The 24,293-nt window shown below is 42.6% G+C and overlaps 1 protein-coding gene across 5 annotated transcripts in view; it reads right to left on the bottom strand.

Moving 5' to 3' along the window:
- Positions 1–1,544: 1,544 nt before the first annotated feature.
- phactr4a (phosphatase and actin regulator 4a) overlaps positions 1,545–24,293 on the bottom strand; it is a 36,559-nt gene continuing 13,810 nt past the window's right edge. For 2 of the 5 annotated variants that reach the window (XM_076755073.1, XM_076755074.1), the window contains 14 exons: positions 22,842–22,886; positions 14,534–14,704; positions 14,366–14,446; positions 12,829–14,274; positions 11,111–11,494; positions 8,573–8,704; positions 7,495–8,071; positions 6,189–6,424; positions 5,145–5,307; positions 4,872–4,927; positions 3,863–3,924; positions 3,602–3,739; positions 2,997–3,073; positions 1,545–2,816 (listed from right to left, as the gene is read on the bottom strand). In XM_076755073.1, the coding sequence (XP_076611188.1) occupies positions 2,801–2,816; positions 2,997–3,073; positions 3,602–3,739; positions 3,863–3,924; positions 4,872–4,927; positions 5,145–5,307; positions 6,189–6,424; positions 7,495–8,071; positions 8,573–8,704; positions 11,111–11,494; positions 12,829–14,274; positions 14,366–14,446; positions 14,534–14,704; positions 22,842–22,854 (3,552 nt within the window). In that variant the 5' untranslated portion in view covers positions 22,855–22,886 and the 3' untranslated portion in view covers positions 1,545–2,800. Of the gene's footprint in view, positions 2,817–2,996; positions 3,074–3,601; positions 3,740–3,862; positions 3,925–4,871; positions 4,928–5,144; positions 5,308–6,188; positions 6,425–7,494; positions 8,072–8,572; positions 8,705–11,110; positions 11,495–12,828; positions 14,275–14,365; positions 14,447–14,533; positions 14,705–20,082; positions 20,274–22,841; positions 22,887–24,293 lie in introns of those variants that run through there. The other 3 variants (XM_076755072.1, XM_076755075.1, XM_076755076.1) reach the window with 3 other exon arrangements.

Here is a 24,293-nt window from a genome sequence, read left to right as displayed (position 1 = left end):
ATCACTTATATTTTATATTTTATATGCACTGTATAACTCATCTGTTCACTTATACTTTTTACTGCACTGCCACTTACCACCTGTTGCACATCACCTGTTTACATACCGTGTAGCACATGTTTTTATGGTTTCATAGGAATTACTTGCACTACCTGCACCTACCTCATACCATTTATACTTCATGCCACTTGCACTACTTGCATGTATTTATATTTTTGGATATCATGACTATTTGCACTTCTGGTCAGATGCTAAACTGTATTTCATTGTCTCTGTGTTGCACTCTGACGATAACAATAAAGTTGAATATAATCTAATCTAATCTAATCTAATCTATCTGGAAACCCAGAATGTCTGCACAACCAACAACCCTGCTGACATGGCCATCCCATGCCACTAGCATGGCTGTGATACGGAAGTATACAGATATTCTTCTCTGGCTTCATTAAGGCTGCTGGCCAGGACGTCAGCAGCTCTAATTAGTTCCACACATGTTGCACAGTGCAAACAGTTTGACAGTGTGATCACTAGCTAACCAAATTAGAGATGAGATCGTTTGACAATGTGTCGATAAGACCGTATTATGCTCAGCGTTCATGTAATTAAAGGCTTAATTGCCACCAGCCTATGAAGGCCCGGAGGCACCACATCAAACCCACAGGCTGACCTGGTACGGTTTGCTTTACATCAGGCACACGGTGACACCTAGTCAAAAAAAATTCTAAACTACTGACTATATCAATGACTAAAAGATGTTTTGGAGAGTTTATGATCTTAAAAGATTATAAGCAATGTCATTTTTTATTTGTAGCTCAGTCTGGGCTGCATGAGTAATGAGTCCCAAAAACTCCAAATTTGTTAGAATGTATCATTTCAGGGTAAAAAATATTGCACTACTACTACTACTAGTAGTACTACTACTACTAATAATAATAGTAATAGTAATAATAGTAATAATATTAAAGCATATTTAATGATTAGTGGTTAAAACTGATGAATTGTGTTCTCTTGTACCTGAAAACAAGCTACTGTCCAGGGGGATCTGCTGTGACCTTTTTGTTCTACATCTCATACTAAAACAACTTACCAGATTAAAGGTGTGTCCATGTAACCAGTCCATTTTGATAATCATTTGACATTCAGTTAGTGTCTGAACACACAGTGGAGGAGAGCTGTGCCCCTGTTGACTGACTATGTCTATGCACTGCTAATTAGCATCACTGGGGAGGTTAAAGGGACAAGCTAGGTTTGTTCAAAGAAATGTCAATTGCACTTATTCTTCTGTTACAGACATTATAGCCACACAGATCCACAGTTCTGCAAGGAAAGACATGTGTCTTTATCTTAGACCACTTTACTGGACTTTAGCACTGGTGACTGGTTTGTGAATCAGTCTGCACATTTTGTATAACACTGCCCTCATCTGGTCACTTTAAGAGGCCATGCACTTGTTATTCACTTCAGATATTTCTTTCCTCAACAGACAGACAGGACTGAAATGGCGAAGCGTGGGCAGACTTGCTCTTTGAGACTCGAATAATCACATCATACTGAATGAAAATCACAGGTTATTTTAATTTGTGAGTGGGCTGCTCATTTATACAGTGTGGTTTGCATAAACAAGTTAAAGATCTTTGTATATAAAAAAAAAGAAATATTTGTGCCATCACTATTTGGAAATAACATTTGAGAAATACTTTACAATTAAAACACATCAGCATTACTGTGGATGTACAATATTAAGTCAATCAAGTCTATTGAACTGATCTATACAATTGCAGCCAACTATGGACTTGCATATATAAAGTACCATAAAACAGGCAGGAAAATAAAAATATGTACATTTTCCTGCTTGAATAACTCAATTATAAACATAGAATTTATAGGCTCAAAACTGTTTAATTTTCTACAGACCCAATTAAGGAACATAAGGTGCCGTATTAGAAAATAATCTAGAGATATGTGCTCCATGAGAATCATTTCAATGATCAACAAAATACAGTAAAATGCACACTTTCTGATATTAGGTTGGAATCAGCGCTCTGAGGGTACACACACAGAGCTCGAACCGTTGATTCAAATAGAGCTACAACTTTCTTTAAATAAGAAACACACTGCTGTACACAAGTCTGTCACATTTTGTCTGAACCTTTAATTACATACAGTGAATGTGTGAAATCATGTGAGGAGTAAGGCTGGTGCTGCGTGGCACCTCTGGGTCGACGTTTGAAGTACCTAACATAAACAGTGTTTAAACAGTCCAGATTAGTTTGGTGGTACCGTGGACAGTGTTAATAGGAACTACAATGATCCATTTATGTGCATAGTCTTCCTGTTTTGCAGGGAAGAGAGGAAATATAATGTGAAGGCAGGTAAAGGCATGGTGAGAGTGGTTCCCCCTGACAGAGACAGTGTGATAACCCTCCAAAAGTTGTCCTTTCAGTTCAATCAAACTCTTTCTGAGCCCCCAGTGGGAGGGGGGGGGGAATTTCTCGCTCTGTTAGTGTTGGCACCGGGTGCCTCCATCATGGACGCACTAGCAAACCTCCTGTCCTGAATTCTACAGTCTAGGAACTGGAGTACTTCTGAGAACCACCCGAGGCTGAACTGATTCGTGGCTTCTTTGGCTTTGGTTCCAGTCATCAGCGACAGCGTCGTCTCCAGCTGACGCAGGTTAGCAGGCAGTCAGTACAAAGGGACCAAAGGGCCACGTGTTCAATTCACAGTGAGGAGAGGGACTTGTGCCTCCTACAACTCCCAGTCTGAGTGTGTTACTGGTCATACTGGTCAGCACGGACAGCTAAGGCCGGTGGAAGCTGGCGGAGAAAGAGGGAGAAGGTCACAGAGGTCAGTCTAGATCCTTCACTGCCACAAACATCTTCGGACTAAAAAACAGAAAATCTTCACAAGAGCTAATAAAGTATTGATGAGACTGCAGAATAAACTTGGAGAACAGTTGACATGAATTATTGATGGCTGTTGTATACGAGCCTGACCGGGTATAGATCCTGCTTTCTTCATGAACCTCCATCTCTGAACTCTTGAATTCATTGAGCTCTTTGCGGATGGCAGCCTGAGAGGAGACAAGAAAGAAAGAGCACTTCAGCTGGAAGGCTTTTATCCATTTATAGCAAGGCACAAAAGAAGAAAGGCAGTGTGTGATCCGAGCCAGATCACCTTTGAATGCTACAGTTCCACTCCAACTCAATAAACATGCTTTTAAGTAAGTAAAAACTGAACATGTAGTTAAAAGGATGCCACTTCTAACATACATAGAATTTCTTTTCCTACATATTGTGTGAGCTTCAGTGGAGCAGGTAATTCACTTGGTAAAATGTACAGCCATTAAGCAGCGTCTGTATTGCATTCCTGGGATTCCTCCTGGATACTGAATCTGCTTGGAATGCAAATCCTCAGAGTTGACCAAAGTAGAAGACATTGCTGTTAAAAAATGCACAGGGCTTAGGCGCTCTCTGGCTAAGAAGCTCTAAGCCTCAAGAGCCCTGTTAGTATAAAGAGAGGTGTCGAGTATGCGTTTGTGTGTGTGTGTGTGTGTGTGTGTTTGTGTGTGTGTGAGTAGGTGGGATATGTTGAGTCTCACCTTGTCAGCAGGAGTGAGCTTGGTCCACGGTTTATCTGCCCGCCGGTCGTAGTCCTGAGCATGGGTGGACTCGACGTACTCGTGGAAACGCAGGATTTTCCTCGCCTGGAGTTCAGCCACTGTGGGTCTCTGCGACAGCTGATGGGAGAACAAACGGCAGCATGTTAAGTGAGGTCTGTCTTAGGAGTCATAGAGGTGTAGCTTCTAGTGCCTAATAACAACTGGTAAGTGTATGATGCGGTGACTCGGTTGCATCCTGACCTTTCTCGTGAGCCTCCGTTTGATCTCACATCGCTCTAATCGTCGATCCGTTTCATTCTTGGCTGCGGGAAGAAAACACATTCCATGAGCAAGAGGGAAACACTGCAGCCAGTCAGGTTGATTTCACCCGAGCTGCCGTCGGCACGCTGCGGTAACGGGAATCTTTAATCGCTGCCTCGCTCTGCACAAGGCGCAGCATTGTTTCAGCGGGGGTGCAATGCATCGCCTTGCCCGAGTCATTTCAGGACAAGCGCGATGTTGTGTGGTGGCATGAAACCTGGATCGAAACGTGTTGACAGATTCTGAGAAGATCGTGTTACCACTTGCTTCTGGGATCCAACTTGGCATCACAGCGTTGTTGTTTCACCACAGTAAGCTAATTTTCACAATACACCACAAGGGGGTGTTTCATTTTGTGCGCCTGAGGCGAGACGCTTGAAACCTTGTTCAGTCTAAAGCAAAGAGAAATGCATATATCTGCATATGTATGTACTCATCTATTAAAGCTATGCATATGAATTATGGATGCACCAATCTGGCAGAAGACTGCATATACGGCGAACGGCCTATGAGAATATTGGATTATTGATTCAGTCTTTCACCTTGTTTAATCCATCTTCCCACAACAATATCACAAGAACTCCTGCTGGAAAAATGTGCAACTGTGGTCTGAAGAAAACATGAGCTACCCACATTCTGACCGCACAGCCTTCTTTACAAATGTATGCATGTGTGAGTGCGTGTGTGTTAAAATCAGAAACAGTATCTTAATAAAGTCATATCACTACCAACATTCTACAAACTGCTGCGCATTTAGTGACCATCAATATGCCTGAGGCGAGAGGGGAAAAAACACGTTAGCCAGCGGACGAATGACTTATGCTGACTATTGACTTCAGGAAATTAGAAAAATGAAAAAGGTGCCTTTTGATCTTGTGGTGCCGAGAAATTGAATGCAAATTACCACACCAGAAAGAAGAAGAAGTGAGGGATGGAGGGAGAGTCTCACCTTGAAGGATGTTCCTCTGCTCCAGCTCTTCTGCTGTTGGTCTCTGACTCAGCCGCCTGAGGACACAGACTCTGTTTACTACTCATCTTTAAACACTGATGTGGATCAGTCTAGGGTATGTGTGTGTTTAATCTTTGCAATGGATGGAGAGCCTCTCAAATAACATCAGTTACGCTATAAATAATGTTTGTAATCAGCCAAACTGTAGCGGACAGATGGATGGAGATGATGACATTGATTGTCACACCCATCATGGCGATGTGCGCCCTTTACCGGTTCAGCGTGGTGCCGATCTTGTTCCTCAGTGCCACCCACTGCTCCCTGTTGTGCCAGCTCATTTCGTTGTGGTTCTCCTGATCAGCCCTTTCCTCTCTCTCCTGTCTCTCCAGCTTCAGGGCTAACGTGTCCTTCCTCTTCACTCGGCTTGCCAGCCCACCTGTTAAGACACATCAGCCATAAATAATCAGTTAGCAGTCTGTGCAATGTGCAGTAAACAGTATACAGCTTTCAGCCTGCTGCCTTTACATTTTATGTTCTTTTGGAGGGGGGGAGACCAGTTTAAGAAAGTGAACTTGATTTAGCTGCTGCTGAAGGAACATGTGACTCTCCATAGGTCAGAGTAAGACCAGTTTAAAGGGCAACATTTCTGTATTACATTTGCTGTATACAAGGATGAGGTAAAAAAAACATATGCGCTGTAAAAGCTGTAAATAAAGAGAAAAGAGACGCTACAGAACTTGAAAATGTGCCATCACCAAAGCAAAGTGGCATAAAAAAAATCTGTTTGAAACTGTTTTGTCAGACCAGCAGTCAGCATCCATAGACACTTCATTGGCAGTGAGTCAAGCACGCACAGGTGTTTTTAACCATATTATGGATTTCATTAAATATATACAGCTGATTTTTTTATTCTTGTATGTCTCTTGCTGTACTCTGTAGTTCCTTTTATTCAACGTGGATTTTTTTTTCACCCTGAAGTAAACTGTCAAGCTCCCTGTCTCCCTGCATGTGAAGCTGACACAGCATTCTTCAGTAACATACATGAATTTTTCTGATCCATATTTATAACAAGGATTACTCTTTGGATCACAAATGAGAAATTCAGTGGTTGCAGCTTCCTCTTCACATATTAAGACATCAGGTTCAGGTAATCAGGTTAGAGATCAAATAATTTACTTCATTTTATGTCAAATAGGCCCCATTTCCTGCACTTGTTTACAGATATTTCCTGATTGGTCATGGAGAATACAGTATCACTTGTATCTACAGCCTCTCCCACATGACCTTAATGTAGCAGTATACGAAAGACCAACTTACTCGGAGGACCTTCCTCGTCGTCGTCATCATCGTCGTCGTCGTCTCTGTACAGGATGGGGCCGTCAGAGTCAGACTCCTCACTGTCCCCGGGGCCTCCACTCTCGTGGATGACGCTCACTCTGGGGTCCCCAATCAAACCCCTCCTGCTGCGGGGCTCCATCTCAGGCTGGCGAGGAATCCTCAGGGGCTGAAGCTTCCGCATCTCCTCCTCCATGTCAAAGTCATCATCTTCTGGCCTGTAAACAAGTCCAGCTGTGAGAGAGCTGAAAAGGCTATTAAAAGAATAAACTGTAATACTTTAAGGCTTCTTGTAACCACAACCTGCCTTGATGTGCTAATCTGAGTACAGTCACGGGCAATTTGCAACAATTCTGCCATGTGAGGGAAAACAGCTCAATTGTTTGCTGAAGAGATTAACAAGGCACAGTTCGATGATTCTTATTTGGTGAACTGAGGAGTGCTGCTCTCTTGCTGGTAGCCCTGGAGCAACAGACTCATGTCTTTTTTCTAATTAGGAATGTGTACTTGAAATATGGCAGAGCGAATCTGAGAGTATGGATCAAAATCAATCCAATAATTCAAGGTCAAATGACAGCTTCAATTTTCACTTTGTGAAAACATTAAACGTAAAATAATTTCACATTAAATTAAAAGTTAAAAATCTTATTTATCGAATCTAATAAATGAAAGTAAGAGAACAACAAACTGCAATCCAGATGCAGCTGTGACCAGTCCATTTCCATCAAATAAGCCCTGCCTCTGGAGCCTCTGTCTGGAGCTACCGATTGAAGTGTACGTCTGTTTTTGGTCTTTCTCTGGCTCCTACAGCACTCTGAACCATACAAGTGTGGGACCCCTCTTTGACCAGGCCCACCCAGGCTTTCTTCCATTTGTTTCCTTTAAAGTCTTTCTTTGTTGATATTGCTCATCTTCCATTAACTTCTCAGATTAAAGTAGTCTTGTTATGTCTCTTAAACATGATACTCTGTCATTTGTAAAATAACATCTCACTTTGTTTCATCCTGCCGCTGATTTTATCAAATGATGAATCTAAGCAGGCTCTTGCAGTTTGGCTTTTTAAATAAAGCTTTATATATAACTCAACTTGTTTGTATGGACAGTGGAGAATGACGCTTGGGGGGCTTAATACACTTTCAAGTGATATGCAATACAGTACTTTAGGCATGAGACTGCAGCCAAGTACAGGCTAAAGGCAAAGTAAGGTAAACTCCTCTCCTTCATTCTCAGCTTTCAAAGCAATGTTTCTTTTTGTTAGAATACAGTGCAGATTATGTGGGCCACTTACAGCCTCAGAGGTTCGATGGTGATGGGGAGCGAGTGCCTTGAGTTACCCCCCCCTTCGATGAGGAAATCTGGAGGAGACTCAAACAGCAGTGAGTGTGCCCTCTGGGAGCCATCTGGGTTTGGCTGAGTTGGGCCGGGGCTGGCCAGGGCTCTCTGGATGAGGATGTGCAGGGGGATGGCTGGTGGCTGGCTGGGAGGCTCAGTGGTCGGGCTGGGGGGGTCAGCTTGCATGGTGGGCACAGGACCAGAGGAGGACATGCCTGGTGGATGGAGCGACTGAACCCTGGGAGGGGATGGAGGTATATGGGATGGTGGTGAAGGGAAAGGCTCAGTGGAGGGCTCAGGAGCTGCTGCGCTTGTCCTGTCGTCGCTGCTCTCTTCTTTACGGACAGCAGGGGGCATCAGTACAGGGGCAGAGGCTGGGTCAGTGGTGGGAGAATCTGGGACCTGACTGGGAGGGGAGGGGTCCACAGAATGGCGCTTGGTGACAGGGGTCATCCTCTTTGGTGGCGTTGGTGGAGAGCGCCTAGCAGGTGCTGGCACTATGATGATGCCACTACCAGGCTGTGAAAGCTCCGCTGTAACCAAAAAAAAAAAAAAAAGTCAAAAACAATACAACACTTGTCATATCGAATGACCCCCCCCAACAAAACCTACAGTCAGAACATGAAGATGCACAGTCAGTCTGTAGCAAGGTGAAGTTAGTTTCATCAACAAAACAAATATGTCCATAGCAGCTTTAGAAGACATTCCTGTTACTGCTGATCTGGTGCATGACAACAAATATTAATACACAACTGTATCAACAGTCTGGAAGGAGCATCCACTGGGATCAACAAACACATTCAACGCGCTGCAGCACACTACATGTCCAACCAAGTTCCATGCATTGTTTTCTTGGCAGCATTTGAAGTTACGTTAGTTGAGCTGAAAATGGCTTCAATGGCTGCAACACACATGCAATGCAGTATTGTTAAAATGGAGGTGAGGTATTTCATATGCTCTGAGGGTGGTGAATCAATACAACAAGTCTGCAGGCTCTGTTAAGATGTTTTAAGATCTGGTGCCCGACTGGGTACCTGAGCAGGTCTGGGCAGCCCTATGCCGCAGGTATACAGGTAGAGAAAGGTATAGGCCGAGCTCACTCTGGCGTCTCCAGCTGGTCCAGTAACAAGGCTGCCTGACCTTAGAGCCCCTGTTCAATGAGGAGGCTGGCAAAAATGAGTGGAGATGTCAGGGATAGGGCTGGGTTTAGATTCCAAGCTGGGAGAGAAATACAAGAGGGTGGTTTCGGATAATGTTTGTCTTGTTTCTACATTGTACAGAAGCAAAGCATACATCCATCCTCGGATGTTTAACAACTTCTGTGGAGAAATAACTCTGAGCATGTCAGTTATCCTGGTTCCATGAAGTACCACCACAGGGTGATTTCCTATTGACACACAGTTTCGTTTCAACTGTTTTCAGACATTCCAGCTCAGTCGTTACGGCAAAACGCTTTCAGGGAATTAATCATAGGGAAACCCCATTCCTCCTTGTTTCAGCTTGTTGATCACTATCTGATGATGCTGATGTCAGTTTGTTGCAGAAATTTTGAGAGGGTAACTAATAAGAAATTGCAGAAATGCTAAAATAAGTTGTCACTTTTACAGTTTGTCCACCAGGGAGCACTGACAAGTTCATTTTCAGACAGAAAAATATCCCACTCAGTATATCAATAACAAATCTAAGAGATCCTAATCAAGATTATGTTTATGCATTAAATCAAACTGTTAACGGCCAATATATTATTATGAGATTTCAACTCCCAAATATCAATTTTAGTATTGGTTATGAAATTTCTATGATGTAATCCCTATGATTCCAATTTACGATTACAATTTGACATTTGGCAGACACTTTTATCCAAAGTGACATATCATGTATTTAACATTAAAAAAACCTTGTGAGAGAATATACCTGACAATACGTAACATAAGTTTTGTACCCAAAACATGGGGGGACAAAAACAGAAAGCAAAAGATGTGTTCAGGAGAGATCGCTTGCATGAGGCATGTGTGCATGTGCGCACATGCAAAGTTTCAAACACTCTCCAAAGTCAACGTCCATTATCAATTTCATCTCAGGCTGCCAATAAGGCCAGCATTTTTTACAGACAAACACCTATAGACTGTGAATGTAGCAGTGCGAACTGAAATGTAGTAACATTGGTATAGAAACCTCGCCCGCCAAATGGTAGTGGAATGTGTCCCCGCCATAGACACCATTTCAAAGAGACAGTACTGGGATGGGCTGTAAACAAGAGCAGCTGTGGCATGCTGGGACAAAGGATACGAAATACTAAAAGCCAATCAGTCTCCATGTAACCTCAAGAGAAGTGCTGACATTGCAGTAATGGTGCACAGACAAGCTGGTGCAGGTCCTTTCCTCAGAGACACGGCTGTACACACTGAAAGTGCAAACTAGCAACATACTGGAAAACACCTACACAGCAATGAGCCACAGCGTCAGTGCGTGACACTGCTCACAGTTAGCTTTGGGAAATGTTTCAAGGTAATCACACTCACTCACTCACTATTTTGACACACTATACTTTCAAAGAATACCCTGCACCACCACCTACAATGTCATTTCTCCATGTCAAACCCTAACGACAGACGATCAAGTCTGTCAAAACTCACAACTGCCACACCACAACAAACAGAAAGTGCATCTGCATCTTTGAAAGAGGTGTGGGCAAAAGCACACCCAACATACCGCCTAAATCCTGCCTTTAACTGACACCGCATTGATGTTTGAATGAAAGAGTCTTTGATTTACAAGAATATTTCAGGCTGAAAAAGTGACAGCCCTAATCAAAAGCAAGGTCAGAAATGTACTGCTCTTATGCACCTGCAGCTTTGTGCACTCATACTTAACTTTAAGCTTGAAGCGAACACTGACACTGACTGCTAAGTTGTAACTAGCTAACGACTCAATTAACCACTTTGTTCACTTGCAGCATCTGTGCTTATTGTACAGCTTAAGCACATTGAACATTACCAAAACACTGTGACAGAGAGAGACGTTTCATCACGTGCAGCATTCAGGTAAAATGGGAGAGAAAACCACTTCAATCTAGTGACAGATGTGAGGACACGGGTTTGTCGAACGTCCCACCGCTGTAATTTTATGCAATGGTGAGAAGAAACAGCAAAGGTAATGTATGCCATCAGATGCCAACAAGCTAACATATGATTAAGTGCATGTTTGCGCGGTACTTCTTTAATAATGCAACCTTTATTTATCGATCACTTTTGTTCTTTTATGTTTTTTTTACTGAGATGAAGTGGGCTGTATTACACATAATTAATTATGATAAGAAATATAAAAACATCAAAATAGGGTTGATTCTAGCATGGCCAAGGGGGCTGTGGCCCTCTGTGGAGGTGTCATGCAATTTAATACCATTGTTTTTCAAAGATTCAAGTTTCCCTGGGTCTTATTAAAATCCTACAAAGCTCATTTGGAGGACTAAAAGTAGAAATAGACACACAAAGACCAAAGCAGCTGTTTATAGAGAGAGGCTAATCTTATGTGTCATATAAAACTGCAGAAGCAGATGGCAACAAACTCACCAAGCAGTGCAGGGTTGCTGTTGCGGTTGGTGGGTTTGGGTGGAGGGACAGGGGGCTGCTTGGCATGGGGAGGGACAGGGGGTGGCACGTCAGAGTCAGCTGAGGAAGGAGCAGCAAGGGAGGGTCGAGGTAGGTCATCAGCCAGTAGGGAGACTGTCCTCGGCGGCTTGGCTACAGCTACAGGAGCAGAGGAGGAGGAGGAGGAGGAGGAGGAAGAAGAGGAGGAGGATGATGAAGAAGAGGAGGGGTTTGGGCTCCTGCTGGAGTCAGTGGAAGGAGCAGTGAGAAACTTAGGGGGAAGCAGAGCCTGTTTGGGCGGCGGAGGTTCCTGCTGGGAGTCTTGTGCTGGATGAGGGTCAGAAGCGAAGCGGACACCAGCGGACTCTACAGATGGGGGTACACACATTTCACACATGTTAACATTAACACTAAAGGAGAGGTCACAGATACAAAGTTTGCACTCTTCTACTGCTCTGCTCTATGGAAAAGTAAGTAGGGGAAACAAAAAAGGATCATCAGATGCAGTGTAACACTGGAGGAAAAGCTGAGGTGTTAAGGAATCTTGTAAAGTAAGCAGACATGTCAGAGCTCACCCAGAGGGCAACTCTGATCAAGGATCTACAGTTATTAGAGAATGGGAGGTAACATGAATCAGATGAACTGAAGTTCACACACAGCAGACAAGGAGAGAGATCAAAGAAGCACTGAGGGCTCCCAGTGATTTGTTCTTCCCTCTCTTCTTGTTCCCCTTAATCCATGCATCAAAGCTTGATATTTACTGTTGCAGTTGGTTGAGGCTTTCAGATTGAGCGTATTAGCTTTGTAACCCCTCTCAGACTTACAGTTCAATCATTTACCCAAAATGCCTTTGCAGCTCCACCACGAGACTTTGGTTTGCACGCATGTTGGCTTGTCATCATAGTAAAACATTCCCTACTGACTGTTTACTAGCACTGTGCTGTACCACATTAAGAAAAAGCAGCCGGCTGCCATGTCTGAGGACGGCTCGCCGCAAAAGATGACACTGTTGGTTGAATCGCTGCTTTTCATCTTGATGTGGCACCTACATATCACTTGAAACATCATAGTCACTGCCATAGTGAGACAGGTTTAGCTTGTAGCTCAGTTCTGTTTCCCTGTTAGGAATGCAGATCAGATTTACTTTGAGATTGTAAAGTGTCTTAACATTAGGACAAGAAATGTTTAATTGACCATGAATGTATTTATTGTATAACTATAGTAAGGTAGGCTCACATTTTGCCTTAAAACAATACCCATAGGCATATATGGATGTTGAAACAGCTTTTGCTCAGCGTGATCATTCATCCTGTTTATATTGGCCATTTAAACATGCCTCCAATGCTTCCAAAAGAAGTGATGGGTGGCAAAATGCACAGTCCTTCTTTTGTGCAAAAATATATTCCAGTTTATCTGAAAATCAAGTCAGCATCTTCCAATGTTACTGTCTTTTTAGTGCAAAATGCTCTGTGTGTTTCTACAGTTGCTTCCTTGCAAGGTCTCATGTTAGCTTGAACCAGTTGCTCCTGTCCCAACTTCAAATTCAGAATAAGCAGATATTTACAAAAATCAGTGAAACTGATGAGGTCAAACATAATAATAATAATATGTTGTCTTTGTACTGTTTGGAGTTGTGAGTAAAAGCAGAAAAACACAAGCCATGTCAGCTAGTATAATTCAACACAAGAGCGAGACCTTACCTGACCGCTCTCTGAACTCTGTAACTGGCATGTATCTGGGCAGGGTACTCCTCTTGTCAGCCTCTGAGGCTGGGCGAGCCCTCTTGTTTTCCTCTGAGGAGCTCTTCTGTAGAGGAGGCCGCAAGTCTATCTCAGAGACAGGTCTGACTATAGGCCGCGAGTCATCCACAGAGCGCTGAGGCTCCGGCTTTTCTCTCCTCTCCTTCTCCTCCTTCTTTTCATCTCTTCGCTCTCTTTCGTTCCTCTTGGCCCAGTCATCCCATCTGTCCCTCTCCTCTCTCCTGTCTCGGTCATCTCTCCTATCCCCATCATCTCTTTCTCCACGCACGTCTTTCCTCTCCCTGTCTTCTCTTTCTCTGTCATCTTTTCTGTCATCTCTGTTGTCTCTCCTTTCTCTCTCAAAACGTCGATCCCTATCTTCTCCCCTGTCCCTCCTTTCCCTCTCATCCCTGTCCCTCCTTTCCCTCTCGTCCCTGTCCCTCCTTTCCCTCTCCTCCCTGTCCCTCCTTTCCCTCTCCTCCCTGTCCCTCCTTTCCCTCTCGTCCCTGTCCCTCCTTTCCCTCTCCTCCCTATCTCTCCCTTCCCTCTCCTCATGCTCTCTGCGCTCCCTCTCATCCCGATCTTTCCTTTCCTTCTCGTCGTAATCTCTGCACTCCCTCTCATCCCGATCTTTCCTTTCCCTCTCGTCGTAATCTCTGCGCTCCCTCTCGTCACGATCTCTGCGCTCCCTCTCGTCGCGATCTCTTCGTTCTCTATCGTTGCGATCTCTGCGCTCCCTCTCGTCACGATCTCTTCGTTCCCTCTCATCACGATCTCTGCGCTCCCTCTCATCGCGATCTCTTCGCTCCCTCTCATCACGATCTCTTCGCTCCCTCTCGTCGCGATCTCTTCTTTCCCAGTTGTCTCTCTCTGTTCTTTCCCTGTTGTCTCTCTCTGTTCTTTCATCTCTCCTGTCTCTGTCATCTCTCCAGTCTCGTCTATCCCTGAAGTCTCTTTCTTCCTTCCGGTCAACTCCTCCATCCCTTTCCCTTTCCTCTCGCCAGTCCCTTCTGTCCATGTCTTCCCTGTTTTTCCTTCCTCTGTCCTCCCTGTCATCTTTGCCATCTCTCCTCTCTTCTCTGCGGTATCTATCATCTTGTGGAGGTCCTCGGGGTAAAGATCCGCTTCTCTTGTCAACATCTGATGGTAGACGGCTTCGTCGGTCTACGTCCAGAGAAAGCCGTGTGTGAGAGTCCACATCAAGAGGTGCCCGGCTACTTCGGGAGGCATCGGATGGAGCTCTGCTGCGACGTTCATCTGCTTGGGGTAGCCTGAGGGGATTCGCCTTGATGTCAGATTCCCCTCTCGACACTCGTACCCCAGCTTCAGACACCCTGTCCATATCCATTGGCACAGGGTGTCCATTTTTCACTGGTGGACCTTTGGAGGACTTCACGTCATTGCTCTCTGTCGCATGAAGACACAAGTAATGAAAGAGAGTGAGTTTCGTCAAAGATGGAGCAAATTCATCCAGAGTGTAACAACAAGCTCGACTCACCATTCTCCTGGATATCCTTTAGAACCCCTCTTGCAATCAGCTCTTGACGACTTTTTCTCACAGAAATTTTTCTTTCCAAGGCTGAAAAAATGAAAAATGTATCAATAAATCAAGCACAATATAACGCACACAACAGGTGAAAATAATAAGCTCCTGTATCCAGCATACCTATTGATGTTTCAGCGAACTTTTCACTCGGCTTCTTCTTTCTCCATTTCCAGGGCTTGAAGATCTTTCCCATTTTGGAGAACTTTCCTTTGCGTTTTGTTGGAGGTGTTCCTCCATCAGAGCTTCCTTCTTCACTACGTGTTGTGCTGTGTTGCAGGTCGACCTCATCGTCTGCAATGAACATGAAACGTTGGCAAACAACTACAAGTGACTCAAAGTTTGACTCGTGGAATCAAATTTTTCAACTGAAACAAATATATAGAGTTTTATTGATGAAATCGACTTAATTGAATTGTCATTTGGTCTATAAAATGTCAGACAGTGTTTCCAAAAGCCCTAGATGGCATCCCCATATGTCTCGCTCTATCTACAACCCAAAGATATTCACTTTACTCTCGTGGAAATTAGAAAATATCCACACTTAAGAAGCTGGAATCAGAGAACTTTGACCTTTTTTTTAATTAGTCAAACCGATTAATCAATTAATTTAATAGCTGACAACTAATCAAATTGAGAAGTCACACCTCTTGCATGTTTAAAAAGCTTTGGTTGAACAATAGTTTATTACCAGTGCAAAGCACATACATCATGATACACACATCTTTTTTTTTTTCCAGAACAGAACAGTTCATTGTGTTCATGTGAACAGAACTGATTGGTACCTGTCATGTTGTACTGACAAACCCACATATTATTTAGGCTTATCGCAGAGATCCTGGTGAGCCTCTATTACCAAACGGACACAATGGAATTTAATCTTCAGTCTAAGAGTAAATGCCAAATATCAAGATGACAACTGCTCGTGGCCTGTGACTACAGCAAACATCACAGTTCAGCAATCATCTGTCTGGAACACAGACTGTCATGACAGCAAAAAAATACAAATATCTTCTTTTAATGGCTTTCTATAGACTACCAACTGAGCATGTATGAATTACAGGATATCAACAGTGTTATATCCAACACATCAGTTGGATATAATGTCATCATGACTAGCAGATATGCAGGACAAAAATCAACCTGTAATAATTTAAGATAAAACCAAATATTGTCCCTCATTTCTGGTTGCAGCAGGTTAGACTGCTGATCAGGTGTGCATGTCCAATCATAGGGCAGGGCTCCAGCTCTAAGCTCCTGCTTCAATTATCTGTCATAATAAAGGAGCAAACCTCAAAACAAAGCTGGTCCAAATTCCACTCTTATTGCCTACTGCTTAGCAGCCTTAGCCGTCACATTAGAGCCAGACAGTGAAATATGGGCACAGCTTCTTCTGGAATTATTTACAGGTTGGTGCGAATTCATGAGATCTTTTGCCATAACAGCGGTGGTATAGGGTCATGCAACATCCTCTGCATTTGTCAGGTTCATCATCAACTGCAAAAGGTAAGATTTTAAACCCGAGTTATGTGACGAAACTAACAAGGAGTCAGAAAAAAATTCAAGTGGGAAAAAACTAAACAAATAAGGGAACAACTGTGACAGAAGCCATGACTCAAATTCTCGTGCTATGCTATTGAAAAACCCAAGACAGCAATAACTGGGTGTGAAGCCACTATTATAATTCTTAGGTGATGAGTCGCACGGCAGCAGTTACACAATGGAAAGCATATGAGCCGTTCAGAAGGCCTGTGGTTGAAGCACATGCAGGAGGGAGAGCTTAAACAATTTTGCGCAAGTTAATGTACAGGATGGTAGGTGAGCATTTTCTCATCGGAGCAGTTACACTGAGCATTACATGACAGTGTGAAGGTGGCACGCATGACTGGGATGCTTCCAACCCGGTATGATGAAAAAGGAATGCGTGCAATAGAGGTGGCATGACTGGGAATTAAATCAATCTGAATCTGCGTGTCGAGTCATAAATACAAACAAAAGCTATTCAGAAATACAAAAAAATCTCTAGACGACATTTTTTTCTACAACAAAAGAAAAGAACATAAAATAGTAGAACAGTAAGCCGGTGTGCCTAGTTTGGATGTGCTTGCAGTGATGAAAAATGCTCGAGCCTGTTACAGCTCCAAACATGCTAAACTGGATGAAGAAAGAAAGAAAGAAAGAAAAAAGAAAGAAAGAAAATGTACAAATGTCATCGATTGCTGCTGTTGTAATGGTGGGCTGTAAGGCACAAATAGATTTCTTTTAAAATACGAACAATATAATTAAAATTATTCTTAGTATTATTCTCATCTTCTATTCTTATCTTCTCAGATAAAAGTTTAGGTCGTAGTTTATAGGATGTTCAGAAAAAAAAAGATTGGGGGCAACCATCATAAACAATAAAGGCAAGCTGGGAGAGGAAAGGCCTAAGCGACAACAGAGTTTCCTTCCAGCAACGCCAAAACTGACTGATTTCAACAGAACAATATCACACATTACACTGAGGAATTTGTTTTTCAAGGTCAGATAAATGTGTCCAGTATCAGAAAGGAAAGCTCAGGGCATCAGAGTCATTTGTAAAATGAATGGAAGTGTTACTGATTGGATGTATGCACAAACTATGAATAATCTATTAGAGTTAGAGTTTGGACACATGTGCTGTACACCAAGTGGATGGGTAACCACACCATACCAGCACCTTACAATTAATACGGCTTACATAACTCAATTGTCAAGGTGGGCAGTCCATTTTAGTTTTCAACTTCATAACTTGATTTATAAGTGCCCTTCATGTTTAGTTCTATCCAATTTACCATATCCGTGGTTGAAGACCAGTGTTGCTGCTGATCTCTTGCTAGCAAGGCAGGGTAGTCTGTATCTTTCCTGGCAGAAATTTCCCATTTGCAATTTCTCATATGTCAGATTTTTATGATGTGATAAATGTCATCCAATTACAAAGCAAGTTTATTGATTTCTAATCTACAATAGCAGTGGAGTATCCCTTTTATTTTTGTAACACAGTGATATAATACTGTCACTGCAAAAAGGTCATATTGCCCACCCCGACCCAGGTCTTACTGCAGTTTCTTGTTATTCATCGCCCGACGTAAACACTGACACCAATGAGCTGATACAGTATATCGACATGACAGGTTTATCTGTCTACCTCTATTTGACACAACCAAGTTCAAAATAACATTCCGGGTCTAACTTAAGTCAGCATTCACACTGCATACATTCATCTGTCGGAGGGAGCACCTGCTGGCCGGGATTATCCAAACATTTGCAGTTTCACTGTCTTAATGTGGTCAGTTCGACTTTGCCACCAGAGCAATGGTTTCATCACTAGAGTGCACATACATGATAATATGATGATGCACTGGGTTAACTGTTCCTTCTGCAGCTCTCAGACAAGGGAGACTTTGTTTTCCTCAAAGGCCGAAGTGTATGCTGACTTCGTTGATAACTCCCTTTGCTTTTACTCAGCAGCTGGAAAGTCAGATTGGTAACCTCTTGAGTACAGACGAGCTGCAGCATTTATTCATGGACAAGCTGTAACCTATACTGTACATTTTACTGCCACGAGACAACTTCACTGCTAACTTTTCCCTCCGCTCCCATCACCAACACCTGTTGACTCTGAGTGCAGCCACTGGCACTCTCACTCATTCGCTCACCCACACACACACACACACACACACACACACACACACACACACACACATACACACACATACACATACACATACACACATACACATACACATACACATACACACATACACACTTCCCTATTCCTTAAAGGGGCTATGCCACTCGTGTAACAACAGACTATAGGGAAGAAAAAAAAGACTGGGGGAGAAGGTGAGGATGGGCCGCAAAAGGGCTCAAATGTGCTAAAAAAAAAAAAAAATCAAACATACGTATATTAATAATATGGAACATGGGATGTAAAAAATTAGCGGGACAAAAAGATGTGCAGTCTTCAGCCCTGACCTGCTTTCTTTTGGCCCTCATCTTCATTTTTGGTTTCACTTATGTCTACTGGGAGCTGATAAAAAAAACAACAAAAAAAAACTGATGCGTTATCTCTTTTTCTGTGTCCATGCCAGTTTCCTGTTTGCATGCATGTCCATGAATGAGTTGAGACTGTCAAGCAAGATATATTTCATTATTTTGCATTTTTACTGACTGATATACCTACAGTTTGGTCACAGATAACTTGCCAAAAGACACGTGTAAGTGCTGGTTAACTGGCATTCAAACATAAATGGCCGACCATTGCCAAACAGAAAAATATTTCATCTGCCTACTGTATCATACAGGCTGTTGCATGTATGTGTGAAATCCCGTGCCGAAATGCAGGCATACAGAGGTCAGGAACTCTGTGCGGTGCACTGGCCCTCACAGCTATTCCTGACACGTAACACAAACACCAGCGGCTGTTAAACTTGGAAGGGTGGGGTGGCATGGAGCTGGGAGACCACTGATGTGGCACAGCTACAACAGAAGCAAAGCGGGATGTTTTGGCTTTGTGTTACAATAGAGCATGTCAATCTGAGATGGCTGCTTTTCACAGAACAACCAGAAAATTAAAGACACTGAAGACCCCTAAGTGATGACATTAGACAGTTAAAAGCAAAAAAAAAAAAAAGTATAGTGCTACGAGAAAACACCCAGGCCTCAGGTACACACTTCTTAACTGACTAAACAGGAGAGCTTATTTCAACACAAACTATGATAGCAGAACGTAACAACACAGGCTTCTGTAAATGTTCAGTCGTTCAAACTCAAAGGACTAATAACCTGCACTAACCAACCTGCATTAATGCCAATACCCTGAAGTCCTCTGGTCCAGCTGTCCATGTGACTCATGCCAATCACATGAAATGTTGACACCAACTACACAGAATAGCACGGCAGAGACAAAAATACATTTCACACGGAGAGCAAATATGTAACGATGAAGATATTCTCAGGTTACTTGTTTTATTTAGGCAAGGGTGCTGAAAAGTGTTAGAACAGAAACCAACACTAAAATATAAAGCACATGCAAAAGGCCACTGTTTCTTTCCATCCAACAGCTGGCCACGATCTACACCTCAGCGTTGTGATATTATGCAGAGAAGAGGTGACAGCCACTGTGATATACAGATGCTGGATTCCAACAGCTGCGAGTTGTATTATTAAGAGAAATCGAAGGTGTGAGAATCGAACCTGAGAGCGGACCTCCTTTTGACAGCAAAAACAGGTTCGGAAAGTTTGAACTGTCATTAGCCTCACTGGATATGACTTGAGACGCCAAGTTGTTTAAGTTAAAAAGAAAAACAGATCCACATGGGGAGAGCTGGGGTCAGCTGGTGCCTTGTACTCCCAAAGCTTGTTGTTCAGGAAAGCTTCCAGAGGGGGACATGGAGCGCTGGGTGCAGACAGAGAGAAGTTTGTGTGGGTTGTACATTTCACAATCACCACATTCCATCTGCATGCATTCTTCTTCACCTGTCTGTGCCTGCCACCTTCCAGTTTTTCTCTGGTTTCAAAACACCTGCTCATATGGACTTTATTCTCTTGTTGGCTTTCTACACAAACGCAAACCTGGTGGCCAGGTCGTCCCCCCACCTTGAATGAGCCAAAATGTTCTGTTAGTGCTGAGCCTCTGGTCTCTGACTCACCCTTGTTGTGTTGGGCTGGTTGCTGGGCCACTGTCTCACTGCTAGCACTGTGTCCCATGCTACGGCACCTGTCCCCGTTGGCCTGCTGGGCCCTGCCTCTCCCAAGGCCTCCGGCAGGAGAGCAAAACCTAAAGCCGCCTCACTCGTCTGCAACCAGACATGGAGCTCCTGTAACTCAAGACTGTCTTGACTGCTCACTTGTGTCGTTTAGTCTCTCGTCTCTGTACGCTAGCCCTCCCCCTCCCTTCAGCCTGTGTGATTTGGTCTCTCCCTCCCTTCCTCCCTCCCTTCTTTTGCTTTAAAACACAAACACACTCATTCGCTAAGGTCTTAGGTCCCTCCCTTCTTGGAGCTCTGACTTCATAAATAAGGTACACCAATAAGGTAATCCAGCAGTCTTACATGCCTTTCATTCCCGAGAGCAGATTTTTCAGGGTCAAAGTTCACAGCAGGCGAGCTTTGAGGTTTGGACTGTCCGGCCATCAAGCCTTGAGGGATTTGCAATGCGGTGGGCCCCCCACAAGCACCATTTTACAGACTGACAAAACATTACTCCCTGAAGGGCGAGGGGCGGGCTCTGCGGGGTGAAGTAACTCGAGTAGTGGAAGGTGAGCCAAGCTAAGGTGGAGCTCAGAGCCAGAGAAGAGGAAGTGACACATAGGAGGTGTCCAATGACTCTCCAGGGATTGTCCTTTTAAACTATGAAATGCATGTGCAACAATTCCTTGACTACAGTATATCTACCTCAGGTTACAAATATTTTTATTGGAACTTCATTGGCATTGGTTTTAGAAATAAAAATCTGGAATTGTCTCTTTAAAATAAATTCATTAACTCTTTACTGGAGACACCTGTTCTTTACTTTTACATGCTATATATTTCTCAATCATTTTGCAACAGTGAAAAGCCAAGACAATATCTCTAAACACAGCACCTGGGCAGACAGGCCAAAACTTCTCCAGAGGCCTTAATCTCACATACATCCCATACAGGACAGAAACAGGGCAGCCGGGCAGTCTCTGTCTGAACATTGCCATCAGACCCACTGTGAGATTGGTTACATGTAATCAGTATGGGAGTTAGCTGAGCTCTTCAATGTATGTAAGAGATGAAAGTGGAATGTAGGACAAATTATGTGAACTATCTTTTCTACTGCTCATCAGAGAGAATTTGGTTTAAAGAACATGATCGAGGTCTACTCAAAGGATAAGACCTGTTCATAACGTTTTTTTCTCTACAGATGGGGGGATAGGGAGGCAACATTAACAGCTTTCCATAAATTACAGCACAACACTCAATTAACTACTACAAACTATACAACTTCTGCTACTGCATTCGAATGCAATTGATTGACACTTTAGTTTTTAAAAAGGTCAAAATAAGACGAGGTTTGGTGAGCAGTGAGAGAGCTAACTGTGGGAAGCTGACTTCATACTAAACAACATAACTGTTGCTCCCTCTGCAGTCCAATTAAAGCTACAACACAGGAGCACAACTTTGAACCAGGAATGTCTGGAATGTAAGACTACTAGTCAGTCTTTAGGTACAAAGACAGTAATTAAGGACCACAATCCTGGGAAGTCATTGGTAAACAGACATCTTCTAACTTATGACTCATCATGGCACTGAAATCTTTTTTAGTCTTTCCAAAGAGCAGCAGCAGATGGAGACAAACACATTTTTACAGGCTACAGAGAGAACATGAAACCCAGCTGAACAAAAACATCAACTTGATGACTCGCAAAAATTCTATCAGACTGTGTCATCATGACGAATCCAAAACATCCAAATATTAATATAATGTAACATGACACCATGTGCTGAATGACTTTGCCCTACTGGATCAAAATACAAGGACATGTAAAAGGCTCCAGTTGCTCAACAGCCATGCCTTCATGTCAGAAACACATTACTTATAGAATAAGACAGACAAGGAAGTTCAGTTTATTTTTACTGCCTGGCCCCGTGGCCAGGCAGGGCTGAGTAGATCAGACTTCCCTAATCTGTTCCTGTCATGGCCCAGTTGATTAAAAAGTGAGAGCCATTCCAATGTCCTGTATTAGTCCACTTAGTCAATGGACCGAAGCAATAACAGGTCATTTGATTTCAATATTGTCTCCATCAAGCTGTAACTATTATTTCAAAAAGAACAAAAGATTAAAGGAACTGAAATGTAAATCTTAAACAGTCATCCCAGCAACGGACAGAAAGGCGGTTTACTCACAAATATATTCCGACTGGACAGCCATCCCAGGTATTTTCCCACAGATGTTGCAAACACACTACTACAGAACAAAGATCCTCTGTTTATGAGGTATGCTGAGGTCGTCAATGATCGAGGTCAGTAGTGAAAAAGACACAAGGCCATGAGTGGCAGTGAGGGAAACCGGCTCAGCTAACCTACAGGTGTGTCCTCTGGGTGAGGGCCAATCAGATAGCTGCAGTGTCAACAGCACAATGCGTCACAGGGACAACCCCTTAATGGACAGCTTCATAACCTAACACTGTGTTTGTTGACTCACCACTTTCTGTCATCATGATACTATTGTTGAGATAACATCAGTTTCACTACTGCCAGCACACACACTAAAACAAAACCTTTCAATCTCAACATATACAATTTGGGTTTAGGATCTTTTTTCATTCGCTGACATACTTATCCAGCACAATGGAAGAGAATCTGCACAGCATACTAAGAATATTAAAACTATACATACATCTTAAATAGCAGTATTAATTAAAAAGGGAGGTTTTCTTACCAGGATTTTCCATCACAGTGTCCAACGCTCAACAGTCAGCAGCTCCTGAAACAAATCATAACATTATGAAATGTATAAGAAAAATATAACACAATACATCAGATTACCCCTTGACTACAAAAATATGGTTGTGCCTCATTACATAAGTGTCACTTGGGAGTTTGGGGGAACAATGGCAAGTTTAACAGGAATTTACAAAACTTTTTCCAATCACTGAATTATCCAGATTGTTATTGCTCAGTAAATCAATGAATGGCTCTCAGGGCACTTCATTAGTTAGCAAAGACAAAAATAGTGAATTAATTGGCCCACACACTACATCTATTCTGAATCCTGCTAATCGATTGGTCTAATTCAGAATTTCTTTAAGAGACATGAAAATGCTGTCCCAATTTTAAAGATACCAATTGATCAGTCAATCACATTTAAAAATACACATCTTCTCAGCATGAATCAAAGAGGCTGCAGTTTTGAAGAGAATGCAGAAACATTCTACCCCCCGAGTTGAGGAACCAAAATGAAAGAATGAAAAGCAACCACAGCCTGCTGTGAGCAGCTGTGTTCTATAATCATCTTCTATTAAATGATGTGTAAAATACTTAAAGATGATACAAAAGGATTAAATGTGCTTGAAACAAACCTGAGAAAGTGAACACAAAACACTCGGTTTTACACAATAAAAAATACAAACTACGAGATAAATAACAATTTGAAAACATGCAGAAAGTAATAACTGTTACTGTGTGATGGAATGAGACATTCACTGATGGGGTAATTTTTCTCAGGCTGCAGTCATTATCAGATACTACAGCCTAGCTGTCACATCTATTTATTTCTAGTGACTGAGCATATCATGGGACTTTCAAATTATAGTTGAGGGGTCTTCTTTTCCAATTGTATTGTAATACAATTAAATTACATGGAACTTGTTATTTTACATATTAAAAAAAAACACAATTTCAAAGCTGGAAAAATTTACGAGACTGACTAAGAAGACAAATAAATAAACTGAAAATCTGCAGATAACCAAAACCACATCTGCCCTCTGGCATTTCCGACCATTGAAGCTTTTTGATTCTCATCATCCTCATCAAGCTTTGGAACCATACTCAAAATTTGCAGTCTACAGTCCAAAGTATGAACATTTTTAAACATTTCAATATTTCAACGGCTACCAAACATCTCATTTGTAACTGTTAATGCTCGAAGTTGACTCACACACCTTCATGCCGATGTAGCACGACTTTAGGCTGTCCTGTCTCTCTCAAGCAGCTATACAGCAATAAAGTGGTCTTTGTACAGGTAATTGACCATGTTAAAGCATCTGGAGGCTTGATGCTGAATGACTTTTTATATATGGTTACATCCGTGATCTACTGCGCAAGGCATCTAAACTTAAAAACATAAATAACTTCTAAAGTATAAAATAAGACCTTTCTCATTGAATTCCAG

Source organism: Chaetodon auriga, chromosome 17 (assembly GCF_051107435.1).
Source record: "Chaetodon auriga isolate fChaAug3 chromosome 17, fChaAug3.hap1, whole genome shotgun sequence".
In the NCBI taxonomy this organism is placed as follows: Eukaryota; Metazoa; Chordata; class Actinopteri; order Chaetodontiformes; family Chaetodontidae; genus Chaetodon; species Chaetodon auriga.
Note: the sequence above shows the minus strand (reverse complement) of the source record. Positions and strands in the feature narration are given on the sequence as shown.